Source organism: Hippopotamus amphibius, chromosome 5 (genome assembly GCF_030028045.1).
Source record: "Hippopotamus amphibius kiboko isolate mHipAmp2 chromosome 5, mHipAmp2.hap2, whole genome shotgun sequence".
Lineage (NCBI taxonomy): Eukaryota > Metazoa > Chordata > Mammalia > Artiodactyla > Hippopotamidae > Hippopotamus > Hippopotamus amphibius.
Genome location: NC_080190.1, coordinates 115,624,668 through 115,647,542, shown reverse-complemented (window position 1 = coordinate 115,647,542; position 22,875 = coordinate 115,624,668). Strand labels below are relative to the sequence as shown.

Sequence of the window (22,875 nt, the reverse complement as noted above, 5' to 3'; positions counted from 1 at the left end):
TCATAGCAATGGTATAGCCTCTACCCCGCTTGGCATCATTTCTCTCTTCTGGCCTCAGGGATGTGATAATATGCACCTGTGGACAAAAACCGTGATGAAAAAGGAGATTCCATTTACCTTCTCGATGATTCTATGAGAAGCTGAGTCTCTCTTAACACTTTCCTACCAACTATGCCTCTATGAACTTAAAGACAAAATTTTGTTCCGGTTCAACCGTTTTCTTTCTGTCCCTGGAAATGTGTATGACTCTGTATACACACACACACACACACACACACACAGGTTCATGTGAAATCTAAATTGGAGTAAAACAATCTATGTCCACTGATTTGCAGGAGTTGTTCTGATAGTGGAGTTTGGGTTGGACATAGCATGTCAAAAGGAAAACTACCTCTTGTGTAAGCCTCAGAACAGTTTTTGAAACACCTTTGTTATCTAAAGTTGGAAAGAAATGTCTTGCCTTAAAAACAATTTGCACATTCTCTCTCCATTTCTTCCACAAATACATAAAAAGACGTGCTTTCGAAGATGAGAGAATTTTAAATCCTTCATAAACATATCTGATTTGGGCAGAATTAATTGCTCCCTTTCCTGTATTCCCACTCTGTTCTTCTCTCCATCGTTTGCTGCATATCCCATCGCACTGGCTATTGACCCAGATCCTCGAAGTCCAATCGCACAACTCCAGGGAGCAGTATTCACACTCAGTATCACGTGAATGGTGCCCTGCTGCTATGCAAAGTGGCTCTTTCCTGAAGGTAGGACCCAGCAGTCCATCTCTACCTCCCAATGCCTGGTGAGCATGGCTCCCGTCGCCTTAGTTGTACAATACATTTTTGTTTAGCAAATGAGTAAACGTTAACCCCACCAACTAGCTGACATTAAAACACTTTTTTAAATAGTTTGAAAATAGTTGAACAGTTTTATGAATTAAAAGGGCACCTCGAGATAGTATAATTCCATACATTTTTGTATTAAAAGAATGACTACCCAAAGTTTATTTAAAAAAAAAAGACCCAAATGGCTTTGCCCAGGTCACATAAGTAGATAGAGACAAAACTGGAGCCCAAACTCGACTCTCTTGGACCCCAGATCTTTCTACTACACGAGGCCTGTTCAGTACCCATCATAGTCACAACTAATAGTAGAAGAGTTCCTTATGTAAGTATTTGCACAATTTCTAACTGGAGTTTGCAGCATCATCAGAAGACTCTTTAAATTAGTTTTATGATATGCTTTTTTAAAGTTTTATGATATACCTTTAATCAAGATCATTTGATATTATCCTGCCTGTGTTCAAATATTTCCCACCTAAAGACATTTGAACTCAGAGGGAATATCTCCACAAAGTCAATTAAATTAAATAAGTGTAATTTTAGTGAAAGCTGAGATGGTGTGGCTTGGGAGATTGTCTAGAATTTCCAATTCAATGCTGTGAGTGTGTGCATCTGAAATCTGAACAACTACCTTATTCTGGGAGTTGAGACCTATTTCCCAGTGTGTGATGATCCTGCTACCAATAAGAGTATTAAGAGTTGGGAATTTTGTTGTCATACAAAACTAAATAGCAAATGAACAAAACACATGTTCCAATATAAAACGCTCAAAATATATTTATTTTCTCTGGGGTGACAGCAAATACCATCAGTGGTACAAATGAACTGCTAAGTTCTTTGCATTTCACCAAGAATGGATTTAACATACAACACATGCATTTCTTGAAACCGTTTCTGCGCTAGTAAGAATTATTCTCCTAAAACACCCACCCATCAAAAAGAGACTTTATTGATTTTCAGAATTCTTAGCCCTGCTGTGTCAATATGCAATAATAGCAAGAAAACCAAAGCTCAGGGAGAATTGGCATTGGTGGCAAAAGTTGAACGTACAGAGGCAGTAGTCTCAGGGATCTGTGAGCTAGTGCACTAAGCAGTAACTCCAAACAAATGATGAGTAGAGAAGAGCAGTGTGCAGAGAAGCCTTGCTGGGGAAAGCTCAGGTTTTTAAGTATTGGAATAATCTGTTGAGGGTTACAGATGAGTTCCTGAGAGTATGAGATCTGGAGAGCATAGTTCTGGGCCAAACACGTATCTGAACAGACAACAGAAAGTCTTACCAGACCAGGCACATGTGACTGTAACTCTGACACATTTTTGGTTTTTGACGTTTTTTCTTAAGAAAGCAACAGAAACTCAAAAAGCAACAACTTGGTCCTTTGTCTTCTCCATTATCAAGCAAACAGCCTGTGTCATCTCCCTTTTCGAGGATGCCTCCAGCGAGCCGTGCCGTGGAGGGTCAGACTTGATCCTGTATTTGCAACAAACATAGACACGTAGCACCTTGTGGGAGGCATCTGAGTTGGGAAGAAAAGCAGCTAGTATTTTAAATCAGGATGAGGGCTAAGGGCTTCAGGCCTTACTATTGATAGAAAGAAATGTATGGCTTAGTTCTCCTTTTAATGACCAAGATTTTGAGGTGCCTCTTGGGGACGGCAGTTCATGGAAGGAGCAGGGGTCCCAGCATGTTCTTTCCGGGCCACCTTCATACACTTTACTATCTCATTTGTAAAGTGGGAGTAAGACACCCAGCCTTTTCCAGGCTGCCACAGCAAGTAGGTGAGCTGTGATGTGATCAGCTCTCCCAGCTACCTGTAAAAGTGTGGGTGTGATGTGGTGCCAGCATCTGTCCCCTGGAGTCACTGAAACCTCTTTGGAGCCTCACAAGAACTCTTTGAAGTCCTTGCCTCCATTATAGAGATGCGGAAACAGTGGCCTAGAGAAAAAAGTTGCTCCACACACTAGTGTGTAACAAGACTGGGATGAGCATTCAGCTCTGATTCCAAAACATTCTGGTTCAATTGGATATGTGGTTTGCCATTGTTCCCTAAAACAGTTACCTGCTTCTCTGTGGCTCGAGTTCCAGCCAACAGCTCCAGGCTCTGTCTGAATAACTGTACGTCATTCTTAGGGCGGCAAGCCTTCATTATCACTGAGGGACAGAAGGCTGCATCTTCCAGGAATTCAGCAGACCCCAGCAGGAGGCAACTGCAGGTCTTTGGCGAAAGATCATTTTTCAGCAACATTGTCAGTTCCAGCGACCCCGACCTTCCACCTGCAGGTTCCCGAACAGCTGCTGTTCTGTGGGAAGCGTTGGCAGCCTGTCTTCCTTTAAAGGGCAAATGCTTATTCCCCCCTCCCCCCCTGCTGAGATCCCACCTGGGATCGCATCCCCAGAGCTGGGGGGGTCATCTCCCACATCCAGAAATTAAGAAAAACAGGGGATGGAGGGAGGACAGCTTTGACAACGGACCCGAACTCTCGCTTTTAATATAAGCCAGACTGAACATATGTCATTCTGTACATCTGGGAGTCCAGTTTGAGGCTTGTAATTTGCTGCAACCTTCCCTGCTCCTCAGAGCGAGGTGGATGGAACCCTGCCAAGCACTTGAAGCTAACGGGCGGAGGACATGATTTGCCCTCTCTGAGCCTGCCTTTCGGTTCCCTATTGTAATTTTTATTTGTGTTGAGGTTTTGTGGTTTAAAAAAAAATCGACTAGATTTATTTTAAAATTAAGGCAAACCAACATCAAAGGCAGTAAGAGGAGGTTGGTTAGGTATTATGAAGAAACCCCATGTAATCGTTTATAGCCGTATTCTTTTTCAGGGCACGTATCAGTAAGTGGTGAGGGACCTTTTGTGACCAGCTTGCTATATTTCTCTGACCTCAAACAACCCCCACAGGTGAAAATCCCTTTCCTATGGGATTTAGAAGCCCCCTCTGTCTACCTCCTTTTCGGTCTCTTAATCTAATCCTGTTTGTAAGGCGACACGCTGCGTGAAGAATAAGAAATGCAGGCTTAAGTCCTTTCCTACTGCCTGAGCTCCTGAGATACAAGAGTCTGATGTGGCCCGTGGTGCAATTTGGATATGAAGAATGTGTTCAGGCCAAAAATGGGACTATTTGGTTCATGAGTTGTCTACTTGGTAAGCAGAAGAAAGTTAGTGTTGAAAGTTTCTCTTAAAAAGAATGGCAGGTGAAAACTGAAAGTTTGTTTTTTAATGCTATGGGATTTTTTTTCAACCCAGATCCTTATATAGAATACATTTGTTTGTTGGCTCTTGTAGGAAACTCGGGTACCTCTTCTGTTCTGGGCACTTTAAAGTGATAGGTAGATAGATTGATAGACAGGCAGACAGACTTGTTCCTTGAAACAGCGTTTTAAGAGAGATACTCTCAGTTACAGGTGAGCACATCGAGTCACACGTGCTTTTCCCACCCTACAGATCAGTCTCTTTAAAGGGGAGTTGACTTACACTTCTGAACGTAACTTGTACAGTTTTAGGGACAGTGTCTCTGTGCTCAGTGTCATACTGGCATTTGTGCTCTGGCATTTCTGCTAGTTAACCAGCATGCATATAGATCATCAGGGTATCTTTTTGCACCAGGAAGGTCAATGGTACCAAAGCAACATTTTCAACTATTAAAAGAGAAAGTGCTACAAATTCACTGGCAGAAGAAAGGTGACATTTATAGAGCCCCATGTTCATGGAAACAGCCCTGTGTACAATCATGCATCTCAGAAACTCCAAGATCCCCCATGGGAAATTCACCCCATGACGGAACGAGTGGAACACGGTCGAGGCTCCTGGACTCACCAGGCTCACAGTGACTGATTGTTTCTCTAGTTTTATAATCAATGATGCCACGGGGTCACCCTCAGTCATCATTATCCACTGTCTCTCACTGATGGGATCCTTCCCAGAACAGAGACGGGTAATCAAGTTTCTCAATCAACCTAGACTATCGCATATTCCGTGAGACTGGCTCTTTGCACAGTTGTGGTTCATATGAAGAGCAATCTCAGATGCAGGAAGCACCCCCCCCCCATTTTACTTTCCTTTCATTTTGTTAAAGCAAATGGGCTTTGGAACCAAATCCTGGTTCAACTACTCGCTAATGTCTTAACCTGAGAAAGGTATTTAAATTTGCTAAGCCTTGGTTTTCTCAGCTGTAAAATGGGAATGATAAACCTATTTCCCAGAAGAGCTGAGCTAATTAAATGAGTATATGTGAATAAAACACTTAGCACGATACCAGACACGTAATAGATACTCGCTGTTTTTAATATTATACAACGTTTATATGCTTGTCAGCTAAGGAGAAGGTTCAAGTACCTTATAGTCTGATGGAGAGGTCAAATGTAAAACAAACAATTCTCAGTGTGAGAATTCTTCTAGCATAGATATGTTCTTTGGGAATGTGAGATGGCAGCATCTAATGGTCCAGGGAGTTGGGGAAGACTTCAAAGAGAAGGTGATATACTTTGTGGGTCCCCAAAGGAATGTATGGACACCTCTTGGATCTCTGCAATAGATTAAATACAGGCTTGAACCACCTGTCCTCCACTTCCCTATAGCTAACAAAATTTAGGCCCTGCACCTATATTGATTTGTCTGTAATGAATAGCTTTATTGGTAAGCATGTATATTATAGTAGACTTGGTTATAATTCCAGCAAATCCAATTAAATTAATGGCATTTGCATGCAAGGTTAGGAATGAGAAAAATTCACAGAGACTAGATATGTAAGTAATCCATAAAATACCCTAGTAAATTCAAGAGAAAAATGTATTGAAATTGTGATTCCTCACCATTGCATGTAACATGTTAGTGACTATATTTAATAGCCTAATTAGCAATAAAATTTTATGAGCTAACATCCCCATGAGAACATTCCCTTCTACATTGCTGAGTTTTATCTGTAGATTTGTAACATGACCACAGTCATATTGCGGTGTTTTTACATATTTTAGTCAATGAACCCAAATGAACTTGCACTAATTAGATTTTTAGCTACCAGTTTTGGTCTTATAAGTTTGAATCCATATACCTTCAGAGGACTTGTGCTGTTTGGGGGTGGTGCAGACTTCAGATCTCTTTATAAGCATAGAGAGATATATGGGAGAGGAAAAATACTTTAGCAATGTGTAAATTATCTTTCCTAATTGGGCATTGCACAACCTTTAACTTGAGATATGTCTCTAAATGACTAAAAAGTGTATATAGTAAGACTCCTTTCTGGATATTTGCAGAACTCCTAGTTATAACTATGCACCAAATATGGACAAACACTGGATCATGCAGTACACGGGACCCATGCTGCCCATCCACATGGAATTTACAAACGTTCTGCATCGCAAACGGCTTCAGACTTTGATGTCAGTGGATGATTCTGTGGAAAGGGTAAGCACATGAACTTGCCTCAGTGATAGGTTTTGATCCAGCTCTCCTTATGTAGACCCATTCTTGCCAATCCTGTTTTTGTAGTTGTTGTTTTTCATTTTGAGAGAGAGAGAGAGAGAGAGAGAGAGTGTGTGTGTGTGTGTGTGTGTATTCAGTGAATTTGTCATTGCTCCCTATTTCATCCCCTTTCTATTACTTCTTCAGGCTTGGTTCTTGTGGCGCCAGTAGCAAAGAGGAGATAAAATCAAGACATCATAAATCAAGAGCTATAGCCACAGTTACCTTCAGGAATTAAGCAAATAGTGTAAATAGCTAAAGCAGATCCAGTAGAAGGCAATAGGGAATGGTGGGGATTGGGGTGAACTAGAAACAAAGTACCCCCATCTAAAAGAAGAAGCAACTACTCAGCTCCAACTAATTTTTGTCATGTAAAAATGTGGATCCAGTACCAAGTCTTCTGACTTCTAAAAGAAGCCAGAAATACAAAAATTTTATTTGAAATTTCCTGAATTTTAAAACATAACATAAGCCAAACAAGACATTCCTAAAGGCTGGGTCTAGCTGGATCAGGCTCAGAAGTAGCCTGTTTTTAATCCTGGATAACTAGATATGAGTGATGATAGTCAAATTTGCTTTTAAATGTATTTTTCAGAGTAAAACCTTAAAGTTTGGTGGTGGAGATTGTTTTGTGGGGTTTTTTTTCCAAATAGGCAAACAAAACCTTTGAATAGAATGTGCCAGATTCAAAAAAGCTACATATTATACAAAATCAAATGTATTATGGGACCTTTTCCCTCCAGGACTGCAGGCAACTGGAAAATGTGGATAATGTATATGTTTGTCAGCCTCAGTAAAGCAACTCTTGCCTTCTAAAAATAATGGAAAAAAGATTTGGGGGACGTCATGGCAGCACTCTTGTCATCTTACGCCATCACAATTGCTTCTGACTGGTGTCTGTGCTGTGTTTCAGCTATATAACATGCTTGTGGAAACGGGGGAGCTGGAGAACACTTACATCATCTACACCGCCGACCACGGTTACCATATCGGGCAGTTTGGACTGGTCAAAGGGAAATCCATGCCATATGACTTTGATATCCGTGTGCCTTTCTTTATTCGTGGTCCAAGTGTAGAACCGGGATCGATGTACGTATTTCTCTGTTTCCAACATTCAGCTGTCGTAGCTTGTGTACGTCTGAGATAATTCGATTACCAATCTCAGGCTCTGGTTTCCTTTCATCCAAACAAAAAAGGGTGCATGTAGGTTGGTAATTTAGAAGATGAAAACCTCCTCCCCACTCTGCCCCTCCCCCATCCCACCACATGTTAAATTAACTAAAGTATACTCTTTCAAGAGAAAGGAAAAATAACTGTATCAGTGATTAATTCTCTCACATTGACCAGAATCCATGAGACTGTGCACACAAACACAGAATGTAATCTTTAGGAACATCATCCTTACCTTCTTTGAATCTTTTTATTTTATTTTTTATTTTTTTTAATTGATTATTTTATTTTTGGCTGCGTTGGGTCTCTGTTGCCGTGCACAGGCTTTCTCTGGTTGTGGTGAACTGGGGCTACTCTTCGTTGCGGTGCACGGGCTTCTCATTGCCGTGGCTTCCTTTGTTGTGGAGCACGGGCTCTAGGCTCTCTGGCTTCAGTAGTTGCAGCGCACAGGCTCAGTAGTTGTGGCTTGTGGGCTCTAGAGAGCAGGCTCCGTATTTGTGGCACGTGGGCTTAGATGCTCCGCGGCATGTGGGATCTTCCGGGACCCGAGATCAAACCCGTGTCGCCTGCATTGGCAGGTGGATTCTTAACCACTGCGCCACCAGGGAAGCCCAAATCTTTTAAAAAAATAACCAGTGCCATCCTCTTGGTTTTTTTTTTTTTTTAATGATTACTGAAGGATTTTTTTAAGAAAATTAAATTTTAAGAACTGCAAAGTTTAAATAAATTTAAATAAATTTTATTTCAATAAAACTAGTTTGAATAAATTTAAATAAATTTTATTTCAATAGAACTGGTTTAAATAAATTTAAATAAATTTTATTTCAATAAAATTTAAATAAATTTTAAGAAAAGAAGCCTGAAGGACTGGAATTCAGTTTCTGTCGCCTACAGTAAGTCACTGCATCCCTTTGTATTGTGAAATTGCCACTGTAAAATGGGCTTCATGTGCCCTGCTGATCACATCAGAATGTTTAGTGTAAAATGAGAACGTGTACATGAAACAATTATGAAAAGAGTGAAAGAAAAGAGTGCAAGTGGAATTCAAAAGCTGGAATGACCCTTAAAGAGCATCCAACCTGGACCCCTGATTTCACAATGAAGACGCTCCACAGACAGGGTACATGCCTCTCTCAGAGTCCCCCATCATGGAGGTAGCAGCCTTGGGGCCCAGATCCCAGATATTCTGAGTCTTATCCACGAGCCTCATCTACTGCTGCATCCCAAGGCATCCTGGGGAGGAGGGGATGGCAGTAAGAAGGGCTTCTTTGGAGAATGTTATCGTGTCTCTCCAGATCATTAGAAAGCCCTGGGGAAGTGTCAGATCTAGAGTGAGAAGGCTTTATGTTTGCAAGACTAGGCAGCATGGATTGAAATCAAGTATGAAAACCTGGGTCCTTTTTTCAGAAGATTGATTTCAAAGCCCCATTCAACAGAGGAGTGACGGACTATCGGGTTGCAGAAGAAAATATACAGCCTTCAAAAACCAAATTTCAGGCCACAATTTGTCTGGCAGGGTGGCCAGAGCTCAGGGGTACAGGCATCTCTCCAGCCCAACCCCTGTGACAGTCAGTTCATCTTTCTCTCAGCCTTGACTGCCGAACACTTAGGCAACTCCCAGATGCAGCCACCATCTCTAGGGGACCAGATGAGAGGCTGAGAAGCATTGAAGGCCAGGGAGTCCTGGGATGGAGAAAAAAGCCCTGGTGCCACCCTCCGCTGGTGCTGGGTCTGGGATGTGACCATCTGTCCCTTTGCAGAGTCCCTCAGATCGTTCTAAACATTGACCTGGCCCCTACCATCCTGGACATTGCTGGACTCGACACGCCTCCCGACATAGATGGCAAGTCTGTCCTCAAACTTCTGGACCAGGAAAAGCCAGGTAACAGGTGCGTCAGTTCTCTTCCCCTCAGCCAGCCCTGAGCACACTGACTCCCAGAGCTGGGCAGCAGCTGGCAGAAGTGGAGGCAAAATATGTTTTGCCCCCGAGGTTCACCTTGAGCTGAGACTTTCTGGGCTGTTTGTGAATAGCGTATTGATGGAGATGCAGTCTTGGTCTGTGGGAAGCGAGAGGTGTTGCTTTAAATAAACTGTTAGCGCAGATCCGTTTGGAAAAACGTCCAGATGCCAACAGTAAATGTTATTATTTTGCTTTCAGGTTTCGAACAAACAAGAAGGCCAGAATTTGGCGTGATACATTCCTCGTGGAAAGAGGGTAATTATTGGTTCCTGGGGTGCTTCTGGGAACCAGTCCTAGTGGGCACCTCTCCCTGCTGGGAATGTTTTTCCCCTTATTTTCGTTTACTAAGTGTGCAGATTTCGTAAACTTAGTCATAAGACTGAACGTTTGCCACTCATCCTCCACTGGCCTGCAGAGTAACGATGGTTGCATCAGAATTGCAAAGATGGGACCACAGCCCTTACATGGCTGTGGGTTTACAGTTGCATTTCTCCACTTCGGTTCCTAATTGGACCAGTCAATTGACTTTCTCAACCTTCTTTCCCAAGTTCTGCCTGACACCCTTCTCCTTCTTTTCCTTATGTGCCTTTCCTAGTTTTGAATAGAAAAATATGTGAGATTGTAACTGTTCCAGAGTCACTTCTGGGTTTCCCCTTTTGATTTATAAGGGCCTAGTGTCTTTGTTTTTCTCCATACCTACACTGAGCGAGAGAAAAGCATTTCTATCCTTGCTTTTTAACAGAAAAAGAACTTTGAGCTTATAAAGCTAAACGTTTATGCCCAAAGTTTTGAAATGAATGCTTTTGGAGGGAATGACTCTTCCTTTCCTGACCTCTCGTCTTCATAGTTCCCAGCTGGTAATTTTTTGCAAAAGACTCGTGAAATGTCAGGTTCCTGTGGTTAGAGCCTTGATATCAATTTCTTGCTGTTTGGAGATTGTGGAGTCATGTGACAGGGGAGAAAAAAGAACAGGCAGGTCACAGCAAAGGTCATTTCAGATCCCTTCTCACATAAGAAGCTTTTCCCTTTCTGTCAAAGGAAATTTCTACGTAAGAAGGAGGAATCCAACAAGAATATCCAACAGTCAAATCACCTGCCAAAATATGAGAGGGTCAAAGAGCTGTGCCAGCAGGCCAGGTACCAGACAGCCTGTGAACAACCGGGGCAGGTGAGTGACACAACTTTTCTGCACTGTGACTCACGTGCTTCTCCATTTCTGACGTAAAAGATATTCAACATGTCGAATAATGTACATTCATTTATAAAAAAGCTTTTTCAGAGAAGTCATGGAGTGCTCACTCTGCCACCTTTCCCCTGACTTAGCAGAGTCTAACTTGTCCAAGCTGAGCCTCCACATCACTGCTTGGGCTTCCTCCAGTTAAAAGAGATGGTGCTCTCAAAGAGACTTCCAGTTACCCACCCAACTAGCCAACATCAGTCCAAGATCAGACATTTTTTTTGGCTGCATTGGATCTTCGTTGCTGCACACAGGCCTTCTGTAGTCGCAGCAAGTGGGGGCTGCTCTTCACTGTGGTGCACGGGCTTCTTATTGCGGTGGCTTCTGTTTTTGCAGAGCATGGGCTGTAGGCACGTGGGCTTCAGTAGTTGCGGCATGTGGGCTCAGTAGTTGTGGCTTGCAGGCTCTAGTGTGCAGGCTCAGTAGTTGTGGTGCATGGGCTTAGTTGCTCTGCGGCATGTGGGATCTTCCCAGACGAGGGATTGAACCTGTGTCCCCTGCATTGGCAGGCGGATTCTTAACCACTGCACCACCAGAAAAGTCCCCAGACACATGAAATGGATGGTTCAGTTAGAAAGATCAGAGACTGATTCCATCTGAGGGGAAAGCTCCATCCCGGGGGCCTCTCCTAACTGGTCATCAGCAAGGGTCGAGAGGCAGCTTAATCAAGATCTTGGGTAGATGACTATGAGTAAAATAGATACCTAATGAGAACCTACTGTATAGCACAGGGAACTCTACTCAGTGCTCTGTGGTGACCTAAATGGTCAGGAAATCCAAAAAAGAGTGGATATGTGTATACATATAACTGATTCACTTTGCTGCACAGCAGAAACTAACACAATATTGTAAAGCAACTATACTCCAATCAAAATTAATTTAAAAAAAAGATCTTGGGTAGATGCTGAGCCTCTGGGCAGTGAATCATCCAAAGAGACATGATTGGGTCTCCCCACACTGGACTAAGGTCAGATGTCATCTAACCCAGAGAGGAGGACAAAATCTGTGACCAAGGTTGAAGGATAAAAAAAGAGAAACCATATTCTGATTGTTTATTGTTTCTACCTGTGCTCAAAATTTCTGACATCAAATATTTCCTTAGAATGAACCCTCTCCATTGATAGAAATATTACTAGGGAATTCAGGGGTACCCAGAACACCAACTATTACCAGTAGGAACTAAAGAATTACCATGTGATGAATTAACACAGACCTGTTTTTTTTTAATTAATTAATTTATTCATTGGCTGTGTTGGGTCTTCATTGCTGCATGCGGGCTTTCTCTAGTTGCGGCGAGTGGGGCCTACTCTTCATTGCCATGCACGGGCTTCTCATTGTAGTGGCTTCTTTTGCTGCGGAGCATAGGCTCTAAGCACTCAGGCTTCAGTAGTTGCAGTGCACAGGCTCAGTAGTTGTGGCTCACGGGCTCAATAGGTGTGGCTCCACAGGCTCTAGAGCACAGGCTCAGTGGTTGTGGCACACGGGCTTAGTTGCTCTGCAGCATGTGCGATCTTCAGGGCTTGAACCCATGTCCCCTGCATTGGCAGGCAGATTCTCAACCACTGCACCACCAGGAAAGTCCCAACACAGAACTGTTTTTAAGGAGAGTGAGAACACAGGAACGAATTATTTTAAGCACTCTTGATGGAAATCTATGCTAACTGGGAGAAATACACTATGTCATGATGAGAGGGACAGAGTTGCTGCCTAAGTCATTACAACTTAGAGCAAAATTGGAGAAAAGAGAAAAATAACATTTATCGAGCATTTGTCTTATGTAAGACAGTGCACCCAGAGTTTTATACAGAGTAGCTCAATTTAATCTTCATATCCATCAAGTGAAAGAGGCATAGTCATCCTCATTTTACAATCTAGGGATCCACAAGTTGTCTGATACCAAAACTCAGGCCACTTGCTGCCTTCCAAGGTAAATCTCATTAACAAGGTGGAGAGATGTTCAGTTCTTCTGTGTCTTTTTTTTTTAATTTATCTGACCTCTGAATAACCACACAGCTAGCCAACACCAGTTCAAGGTATCAGACACATGAAATGGATAGCCAGGTTATTATTAAAGTGGCCTCACGTATTATACTCTGTTTAGACGGCATCTAGCATATTGAGTACATGTTCATAGTAAACTACTTGACCCTCATACGCTCTGAACTCCCTCATGCCTTTTCATACACAGGAATCCCTTTGAAGTGGAAAAAGGTGAGGAGGGAGGGCTAATTGAAGGAAGGGATAAAACCAGGCCTCTGGCGCTCTGGTAAGTCTTAATTTTCAAGTGTTTAGTGGAGAAGCTTAGACCTAGTCATTATATTTTAATTTGAAGTCTTCAAATCCTTCTTATGGAAGCTCTAAGTATTATTAGGACTAAAACCTCAGAATTGTTTTGTAGCTCTAAAATGATTTTTTATGAGCCAACCTCAATAGACTAATTTTACTTCTATTCAGAAGTTGGAAATGTTCAGTGTTAAATATATCTCACGCACGTTGGTGATCTTGTTACTATATCAGCCCTTTAAGTGGCGAGACTTATAACCCTTTGAGAATAAGGTACGTGGCCTACCTTTCATTATACAGTTTTGCAAACCTCTCCATACGGCTTGTGCTGAAATTTTAATATATGTCCTCAAGGGCAAATGCAGCATGAACTAGATTATTGGCACAAGCTCTTCACTCCTGTACTGAATGCCAACTATGTCAAAAAGTTCGCTCTGCTTTTTTATGTTAGTAGTTTTCTAAACGTGTTTTGCCCCCATGAAATACTTTGATATTTGGCTGTCTGGAATTTTCCTCTGTTGCTTTACTTCTGCATTGAGCGGTCTGAATTTGGATTCTATCACATAAGTATATGAAAATGTTAGCAATGATCTCTTTGAGAAGCGCCTGAATTAACGGAGCAAAGAATTGGACTTTGCACCGACAGTGATTTCTTTCTGTAGGGGGTGCTCAAACCATAGCCTTAGAATCTGAGAACTTCAAGAAAATTTTGAGCCTCTTCAAGGCAGTTATCAAACGTGTAGGTTCAACCTGACATAGCTTAATGGTAGTCTATAAATCTGTATGTGTTGGCCTTTTGCTGTTTTGTCTGGCTCTACTTTGAAGATTATCTTTTTTTTTTTTTTTTTTTTTGGCCCCTGGGTTTTAATTTTATTTATTTATTATTTTTGGGGGGTATAGCAAGTTCAATCATCTGTTTTTATACACATATCTCCATATTCCCTCCCTCCCTCGAGTCCCCCCCACCCTCCCCGTCCCAGTCCTCTAAGGCATCTTCCATCCTCGAATTGAACTCCCTTTGTTATACAGCAACTTCCCACTGGCTATCTATTTTACAGTTGGTAGTATATATATGTCTGTGCTACTCTCTCGCTTCGTCTCAGCTTCCCCTTCACCCCCCGCCCCCTCCCAATCCTTGAAGATTATCTTTTTAAGATTATCAGTTACAATATCACTGACCTTTGGAAGGGAAGAAGAAAGTCCAGAATAATGGGATTGTTGAGGATCAAGGCAGCAGCGAAGGCTAGAGCTAACTTGCTGGGGTTCTCTCCCCCTGACACGGGTTTCACACCTGACCTGTGCCTCTAACCAAGGTCACCTGCCTTCCTTCAAAGGCAACACCATCTTCTCTTTGGTTTGACCCTCCATGGGGTGTAGAGGAAAAACCAGCACCATTAACCCCATTCTCCTCACTCCAAATCCCCAAAGAGATGGTCCACGCACCCCCCACCCCGCCAACAGACCCCCGTGCCTGGTCACCGAAGGATGGCTCGGGGGCAACGTGGATGCAGGAAGTGGAGTACACAGAGGAGAGAGGAATGTGAAGTTCAAAGGTTCGGGTTAGAATATTGGCATTTCCTACCTTTCGGTTGCGTGTTTTTGGACAAAACGCTTCGTTTCTCCTAAGTCTTAGGTTTTCTATCTCTAGAAAGAAACTTGTTCTCTGTCTTGGGGGGATGAAGTACTAGCGTGTATGTAAAGCGCTAGATGAGCTGTAGTGGTGTGCAAGTGTTGGACGTTGGGCGTCGCTATTGTTTCAGGCCCTATTACCTGTTGTTTTCATTCCTATGAAGCCAACAGGGAGTTCAAATGGGCCAGGATCCCAGACACTTGGCATCACTTCTCCACCATGTGAACAAAACAACCAGCAGGGACTAATTAAGACAGCACGGACATGCGTGTTTGCATTACGTCCATGTTCTTGAATTAATATGAGGCCGAGGATGAATTCCCACCACCCTCTCAGCTGGTGTTACACCCCCAGGTGTATTTATGTACCCACTACACACACTACACACACGCACGCACACGTACACTCTTGTACAAACTCAACTTCCATCTGAAGACTTTGGTTCAGCAGAGAACATAGATCAGTGACGCTCAGCTCTGTCTGCACGTTACAATCCCCTGGGGAGCTTTTGCAAACACTGGACCAATCGGATGAACATGTCTGCAGGTGAGGCCAACGCATCTGTATTTTTTAACAGTGTTGTGAACCACAGACCTGGAATCTGAGCATGTCAATGTCGGAAGAGGCTTAGAAATCTAGTCAAATGATATCCTTTTCCTAATAAGGAAATTTAGATCCAGAAAACTTAAGCCACAAACACAATGTCAAAACCTATATCTCTTTGCTTCACATTCAATCTTTTCTTCCCCAGAACATGCTGCCTCTGCAAAAATATAAGACAATAGATTTTTCTCTTTGAAACTGTAAATGGCATTTGCCTCCCTGAAGCCCTCGCAGCATCTAGGGCAGCGGTTCTCAACCATGACCTCACATTAGAATCACTTAGGCAGCTTTGGAAATGCCCGTATTCGAATCCCAACCCAGACACATTAAATCAGAATCTCTGGGGATGAATCCAAGCAGCAATAGGTTTTTTCTGGCGGGGGGGATTGTTTTTTTTTTTTTTCAAGCTCCTGGGTGATTCCTCTGAGCAGCCAAGATCGAGAACCATTCATGTTGGGTGAGCATGATTGGTTTTTTTTTTTTTTAACTCTTCCGGATATAGATACTGACCCCTTAAATAGGAGTTACATAAATGAGAAATTCCTGAGCATTCCATCTCAAAGTACATTTTATATACTCTCTGTCATTTAAGAGGAAAAAGCAACTTGTTTTCTTTTTATAGAGCAAATGTCATGTCCTTTTGTAAAGTCGTTGAATTGCAGCATCTTTGTAATTTAGTTTGCCTTTCTACTATTGTATCAATACAAAATCAAAGATCTGCTAAAATTCTAAAAGGACCCCAGCATCAAGCAAAGGAAATTAGAATGTAGCGTGTTGAGCGTAAACTGGTTTAGCTCCAGGATTTATGTTGTCATCCAGAAATTATCCCTGTGACCAGAGATCCCTCTGACCCTTTGTGACCAGCTGCAGAGCAGGAATAAAAAGACATTTGCCAGTAAGGTCTGGCTAGAATTGTTAGTGTGCCAGAAATGGGCTGCCTGTTTCCAGAAACCCACTGAGCCCTGGTTAAGATCAGAGGACGGCTTGTAGCCATCCGCTTCCCCGCCTCCACCTCTGCCCTGGCTCTTCTGGTTCCGGAGAAGCCGGCCAGAAAGATTGAGCCCCAGTGCCATCCTCTGGCTAAACTCTCGTCTGCACAGGGACCCAGTATGGAAGGCAAGCCTCCTCCTCTCTTCACCTTGCACTGAAGGATGAGTCTGAACAGTTGGGCTTCTACCTAGATGCTTGCCTTCTTCGCATTTTTCAAAATACAAATTGCAGGGTTAAATGTCAAACCCTATTTTTAAATAATGTTCCAAACGGGTCAGAAACAGACAAACGTTAAGGACAGACACTTTTTCCATCAACTACATAATGTGGCCCCACCTTATTTAATTTTTACTCTCTTGTTTCCCAAAATGCCCACCCTGGTCAGTTTCCCCTCCTCCCTGTCCTGTAAACATAATATTCTTGCCTGCATGTAAGTTGTCACCTCTGCCTTCCCAAGTGCCATTCCCTCAACCTAGGCCCACCTGCAGCCTCATACTCTGCCCCAAACCACTCTCCTTTCGCATTGGTGTCCTCATCAATTGGGATTGCATCCTGGGTCCGCCGCTTGCTTGGTATGTGACCGCAGGCAAGCTGCTTAAACCTAACTCTGCCTCAGTTTCTTCATCTGTAAAATGGGCATAATAATAGTACCTGCCTCTGGGAGTTGCTATAACGACCATAGTAGGTAAATATATCAAGCAGCTGAAGTAGTCCCTGGCACATAGCAAGCACTCAACAAATACTAGCTATTGGTTGTTAGCCAAGGTCGGTTCACCAATTTTATTTTCCCTCATTTGCAAGAATCATACTTCTTCCAAACATTGCAACACTGACTTTTACAAATAGTTATCCACATTAAAATCTAAAAGAGGAAACATTTTCTCTCTCTGCTGCTTTTTCCTCTCCCCTTCCCCGTGACCCCATGCTGGCACACCCCATCTCAGAGAAAGCAGAAGATAAATCTCCTCAGCACGGGTAACTCTATTTCACATTTGTGAGAAAGTCTGACAATAGCTTGAGCTATTAGCAGTTTGAACAAGGATGTATATATGGTCTTATATTCCCCAGTATTGAGATGAAAATTCTTTTTTTAACTGAAGTATAATTGACATATAACACTATATTGGTTTCAGGTGTACAACATAATGATTTGACATTTGTATATATTGTGAAGTGATCACACACAAGAAGCCTAGTTACCATCCATCGCCACACTGTTAAAATTTTTTTTCTTGTAATGAGAATTTGTAAAATGTTCTCTCTTAGCATCTTTCTTGCAATAGAGTGTTATTAACTGTAGGCACCATGTTATCCATTACACCCCCGGGGACTTATTTATTTTTTTTACTAGAAATTTGTATCTTTTGACCAACTTCACCCCTTTCACGGATCCCCACCCCAGATGAAAATTCTAAACACATATCCACATGTAGTAACTTCTTTCCATGATGTTGGCACTGGCTTAAAGGGTAATCAGGTTATCAGAAAAGAACTGCATTGTTGTTGCACCTCAGAGAATATGATTTGACCCGAATTAGGACCAAATCCGTGTAATAAGATGTATAATAATGGAGAACTACTGTGCGTGTGTGTATGTGTGTAAAATGAAGCTATCATTGCAGTGTTCCTTCAAAAAAGTTCTGGCCAAATTTCTTTCTTACTCACAAAAATGGGTATAAGTAGTTCTAAGTAAGATTACAGAACATTCTTAATCAATCTGAGAAATATATACAATTCAAAACATAGAAACTGTAATGATCCTCTAGGGGTTACTTCAAGAAGGTAAGGAACCAGAGCTCTACCATCCTCTCATACTGTGCTGAGCACACCTGAAAACGCTTCTAAAAAATAGATGTTATGCGTATTGTAAATATGAGGTTCAGATGGGAAAGTAACTTGACCAAAGTCGCACAATTAGAAGGGTGACAAGTCTGCATTCAAACCAACATTTGTGTGATTCAAAGCTTGCAGTCTCCCCACTAAATGTGCTAATTACTGTATTTATGACAGTTTACAACCAGAGAACAGTAACTTGCCCAAGGACTGGATAGCCTTTTGTGAAGGTCAATTATGATAGTTCTACTCTGGTGTCACACAGTGTATCTTTCCCTCAGAACTCCGAAAACACTCAACAGCTTATTCTCATGACATATCCTTGAAGCCAGGAGGAGCAAGTATGATTTTACCAGATGTGGGATCTGGAAGAACAAAGAGCTTCTGCAGTTTGCTCAAGGCCATAGAGTTAGCAGCAAAGGAAGATTAAAAGTGAGGTCTTTAGACCCTAACCCAGTACTTATCTCCATTAAAAATGGCTACCTCTCATCACGTTTACAGTAGATCAAATTCTTTAAATAATAAACTGTGTGTGTAAAAATAATAATAATAATAGCAGCAGCTACCTTTGTTGAGTAGCTGCATGTGTGGGGTTCTTCCTGTGTGTTATCGCGGATGCTCGTGACCCTGAAAAAACTCAGACTGTGCAGCTGCCTGGCCCCAGGCCCCACAGCAATGTGATAAAGCTGATATTCAAATCCAGCCTTTTCTAGCTTGAGAGTCCGGACTTTTCCACTACGTCACATCAATATGGGTATGAAATTTCATTTCCAAGTCCCTGGCAGAATATAGGCGGTATTCACTACTACAAAATCCTACTCCAATAAATGAATTATGGTCATACTTTAGGTTATTGTGAAGATTAAATGAATAAATTTTTATATAAAGTGCTCTGGACCAGTACCTGATATCAAGTAAGAATTTAATGGGTGATGATAATATGACATTTCTCCTTTGGTTAGATTCCACCCAAACAGCTGCACCATGATTCCTTGAACCAAAATAGCCAACCTTCTCTTCTTCCTCAGGTGTGATTTACCTTAAGTTATATATAATGCTTCAAAAACACTAGGACATAATTATTAAATGGAGTGATTCAATGCTGAGCTAACTTCAGGGGACAATTCAGGAGTAAGAGACTTGGTCCTTGTCCTTCATCCCAAGTTTCCGTGTAATTGGAAAGGCTAAAATGAAATAATAATAACTTTGGAATTATTCAAATAGTTTTACCAAGCACCTCGCCCACAGTGGATGTGCAGAAATATTTGTGGAATGAATGTGTGCTAACTTATCAGCACAGGCTCATACATCAGACAGGCAGGAGGAGGACTGAGATGATGTCCCAGGAAGCAGGAAAGGAATTTGCAGGAGTGAGTGGTTGGGGAAGAGGAGAAAACTGGGTTTGGCCATTAACTGATTTACCGATAAAGTCCAAGAGCATAGATAAAAGCGAGGCAGTGTGACATCTGTACCTCGGGAGGGCACTTACTTAACAAAGCTCGTTTCTGAGGCTGACTCCACGTCCTGTTAGCCTCCCCTGAGCTCAGGCTCTCATCTGATTCTGGCAACTCTTCTGCAATGCAAAATCATCTCATTATTTGGAGGCTGTAAATGGCTTGCACCATATTTGAGAGCAATTCTGTTAGAAATTCTCTTTCTCCGCCTCCCTCTATAAACTCTTGAGGTAAGATGACCATTTTCGTTGCCACTATTTCCAGGTTTTATTGCTCAGCCATAAAAATTGTCACGATATCAGACACTAAAATGACTGTGGCCCATGGGTGGTAATTACATTTCATTAAAATTCCTTGTATGCTTGCCGCTAAGAAGGTTTTCAAAGCCTCTAGCTAATTACTCTAATAGGGTCTATGACTTGTTCAGAGAAGCCGTGGTACAGAAAATAATTGGCATTTTTGTCAGCGGCTCCTGTTTTATACACAAATGTGTGCGGGCATGTGTATACATGTGGTGTTTGTGGGTATGTGTGTGTGCGCGTGTGTGTGTACATATGCATGCACAGATGTATGTCTACTTGGGTTTCTATGTACATCATCCATGATACGGACCATGCCAGACCTTACGTGTGGTTAAATTCAACTCTTCAGGAAAGAAACACGCTTTCTCTTCATCTCTATCCCATAGGAAATCAACAAGGAATTTGGCTAATGGGAAAATGCAATTGTAATCCAAATAGGCTAAGTTGCTAAAAAGTCTGCCTATATTTTTGTGTTCTACAAGAATCTACTTGTCCCTTCAGCTCCTCCAGGGGAAAAGAAAGGAAGAAAGGAAGGAAGGAAGGAAGGAAGGAAGGAAGGAAGGAAGGAAGGAAGGAAGGAAGGAAGGAAGGAAAAGAAAAATTTTTTAATGCATTGTGATCATAAAACTAAGGAAGGTTTTCAGTGTGTAGTTGTGTGTTTTAAAATTTAGTATTTGTGCTAAAGTTGATATAAATTGGAATACAAAAAGACATAAGGCCATCATTTTTCAAAAATAAAGTTAACCACATTTTTCCCATAGAAAATAGAGCACTTAAGCTTCTACTTGGCTGTGAATCATGAATCCACTGATGCCTTTTTTTTTATAAATATATTTATTTATTTTATTGGCAGTGTTGGGTCTTCATTGCTGCACACAGGCTTTCTCTAGTTGCAGCGAGTGGGGGCTACTCTTCATTGTGGTGTGTGGGCTTCTCATTGAGGTGGCCTCTCTTGTTGCAGAGCATGGGCTCTAGGCAATAGTTGTGGCTCATGGGCTCTAGAGCGCAGGCTCAGCACTTGTGGCGCACGGGCTTAGTTGCTCCGCGGCATGTGGTATCTTCCTGGGGCAGGGATCGAACCCATGTCCCCTGCATTGACAGGCAGATTCTTACCCACTGCACCACCTACGAAGTCCATTGATGCCTTCTTTTGCTACTACAGACATTAAGCAGTCAGCTCTTGGTTTTTGAATGCTTGAGGTAGCACTTCAGGAGAATGGATATGTCTTAAACCATCTGGGTTTAAGACAGATACTCAGGCAGCACTGATTTCCAAACTTTTTGGAGCTGTGAAATATTATTTATTTTAGTGACACTTTTTACCAGCAAGAATTCTATATGGCATTTAATTATTTCTTAATGGGGTTGTGTATGAGTCTTAGAGAACTTTTTTGAGAATTTCATGGCACCTCCTTGAGCTGATTGGACATATCTAGGAGTGCTGTAAACCCAGGCCTGGAAATCACTGGTATCCATGTTAAAAAAAATAAAATAAAATAAAATAAAACTACATGGAACCAGCCACATGCAGTTTTCAGCTAAGAATGTATGAAGACTAAGTCTGTCAACTAACTGTTGGGGTTAGGGTTAGGGTTAGGAGAGAGAGTGAGGAGAACTGCTTACTCTTAAACAAATCACATAGTCCTGTCAGTATAGATGAGCTGAAAGTGTCCCTGCGTTCAACTGGAGTCATTTTCTGACCTGGTTACATCACTACATTTCTAGACACAAATTTCTTTTCACATTCACACTCAAAAATATGTATCCCTCTCTCAAAGACTCATCCATGTGAGCTCCTCAGATTTAAATATATCCCTTCTGCCCTCCTTGTGGAATCCAGCTACAGAGAGGTCCAGTAACAGGCTGTGAATCTAAAGCAGTGGTTCTTACCCCAGCTGCACATTTGAATCACCAGGGGAGCTTTGGAAAAATCCCAATGTCCAACCAAGTGTGAGGACCACTGATCAGATGTAACTCCCACATGCCTTGTTGATTTCAGTTTCACATTTGGGGGGGGGGGTTGTTTGTTTTTAGTAAAATCATTTCTGTTTTAATTAGTCCTTAGATTATTCTTGTCTTCTTATCTTTTCATGGCTTTGTAAATAGGTAGTTAGTTGCCTTCTCTCTTGTGCTCCTACTTCTATGGATGGAGATGTGAACTTTCAAGACATTCTGGCCAAGCCACTAAAGAAGGTTGTAACTTGGTGTGTCTTGAAATCATTTAACTCAATAGCACAAAGAATATATAGAGGCTAAAGTGAAATTATAGAGCAAGTTCTATATGCTGGGGATTTGGGAACTCTGTGGTAGAAGCACAAAGGCAGCTATGATAATTCAATACCTACCGAAGGCCTATGACTCTGTTAAGAGGAAACAAACTGTGACTCGCCATCATGGTCCGTTGTGAAGGGTTATATCCATTTTGTACACAAGTGTCATTTGTCTGCTGACCAAGCCATCTGGGACCCTTGGCCAAACTTTACCTTGCATTAGGACACTTTGAAATCAAGACATCCCCCAACAACCCAACAATACAGGCACAGCAAGGGGATATATGAGATCATTTTACATGGTGCCTGAAAGAACATCTTTTGGCTAGCATTGGGTTGGCCAAAAAAGTTCCTTCAGGTTTTTCCATAAGATGTTACAGAAAAACCCAAACGTTTTGGCCAACCCAATAATTTTTCATTTATTTTAATGTGTATTTGAAAACAGATAAGTGGCACAACACATAATTTTACAAGTATTACTGCTGTGGCCACAGTTTAGAAATGTGTCCATTTAAAGAAGAGAAGTATCAATAAAAAGTGTACACAGGTGATGCTCATCCATGGAAAGGAAAAAAAAAAAGACGAAAGTTTCATAACGCAACGCTGTAGCTTGTTGTAACAACCACGATCAACTTAAAACGAAGGTCATTATTCTTCCTGTTCTCCAGATTAACATTTTAGGAAGGAGAAAGGGGGAAATAAAAAGTAAAAGGAAGGTTATTAGATCTTCGTCAGTTACAGAGGATCCCATGAAATAACCCCCAGGCAAAGCGCTGTTATTTCAGCCAGATTTGATACCCAGGAAACGGGGCGGGGAGCCCTGAGCCCCGATGCTGGGGCATACTCC

The 22,875-nt window shown here is 41.9% G+C and overlaps 1 protein-coding gene across 5 annotated transcripts in view; it reads left to right on the top strand.

The window, feature by feature from the left end:
- Positions 1–22,875, top strand: part of SULF1 (sulfatase 1) — a 161,739-nt gene that overhangs the window by 116,160 nt on the left and 22,704 nt on the right. For 4 of the 5 annotated variants that reach the window (XM_057735088.1, XM_057735085.1, XM_057735084.1 and 1 more), the window contains 5 exons: positions 6,089–6,239; positions 7,210–7,385; positions 9,227–9,355; positions 9,625–9,681; positions 10,465–10,594. In XM_057735088.1, the coding sequence (XP_057591071.1) occupies positions 6,089–6,239; positions 7,210–7,385; positions 9,227–9,355; positions 9,625–9,681; positions 10,465–10,594 (643 nt within the window). The remainder of the gene's footprint in view (positions 1–6,088; positions 6,240–7,209; positions 7,386–9,226; positions 9,356–9,624; positions 9,682–10,464; positions 10,595–22,875) is intronic. The other variant, XM_057735086.1, reaches the window with a different exon arrangement.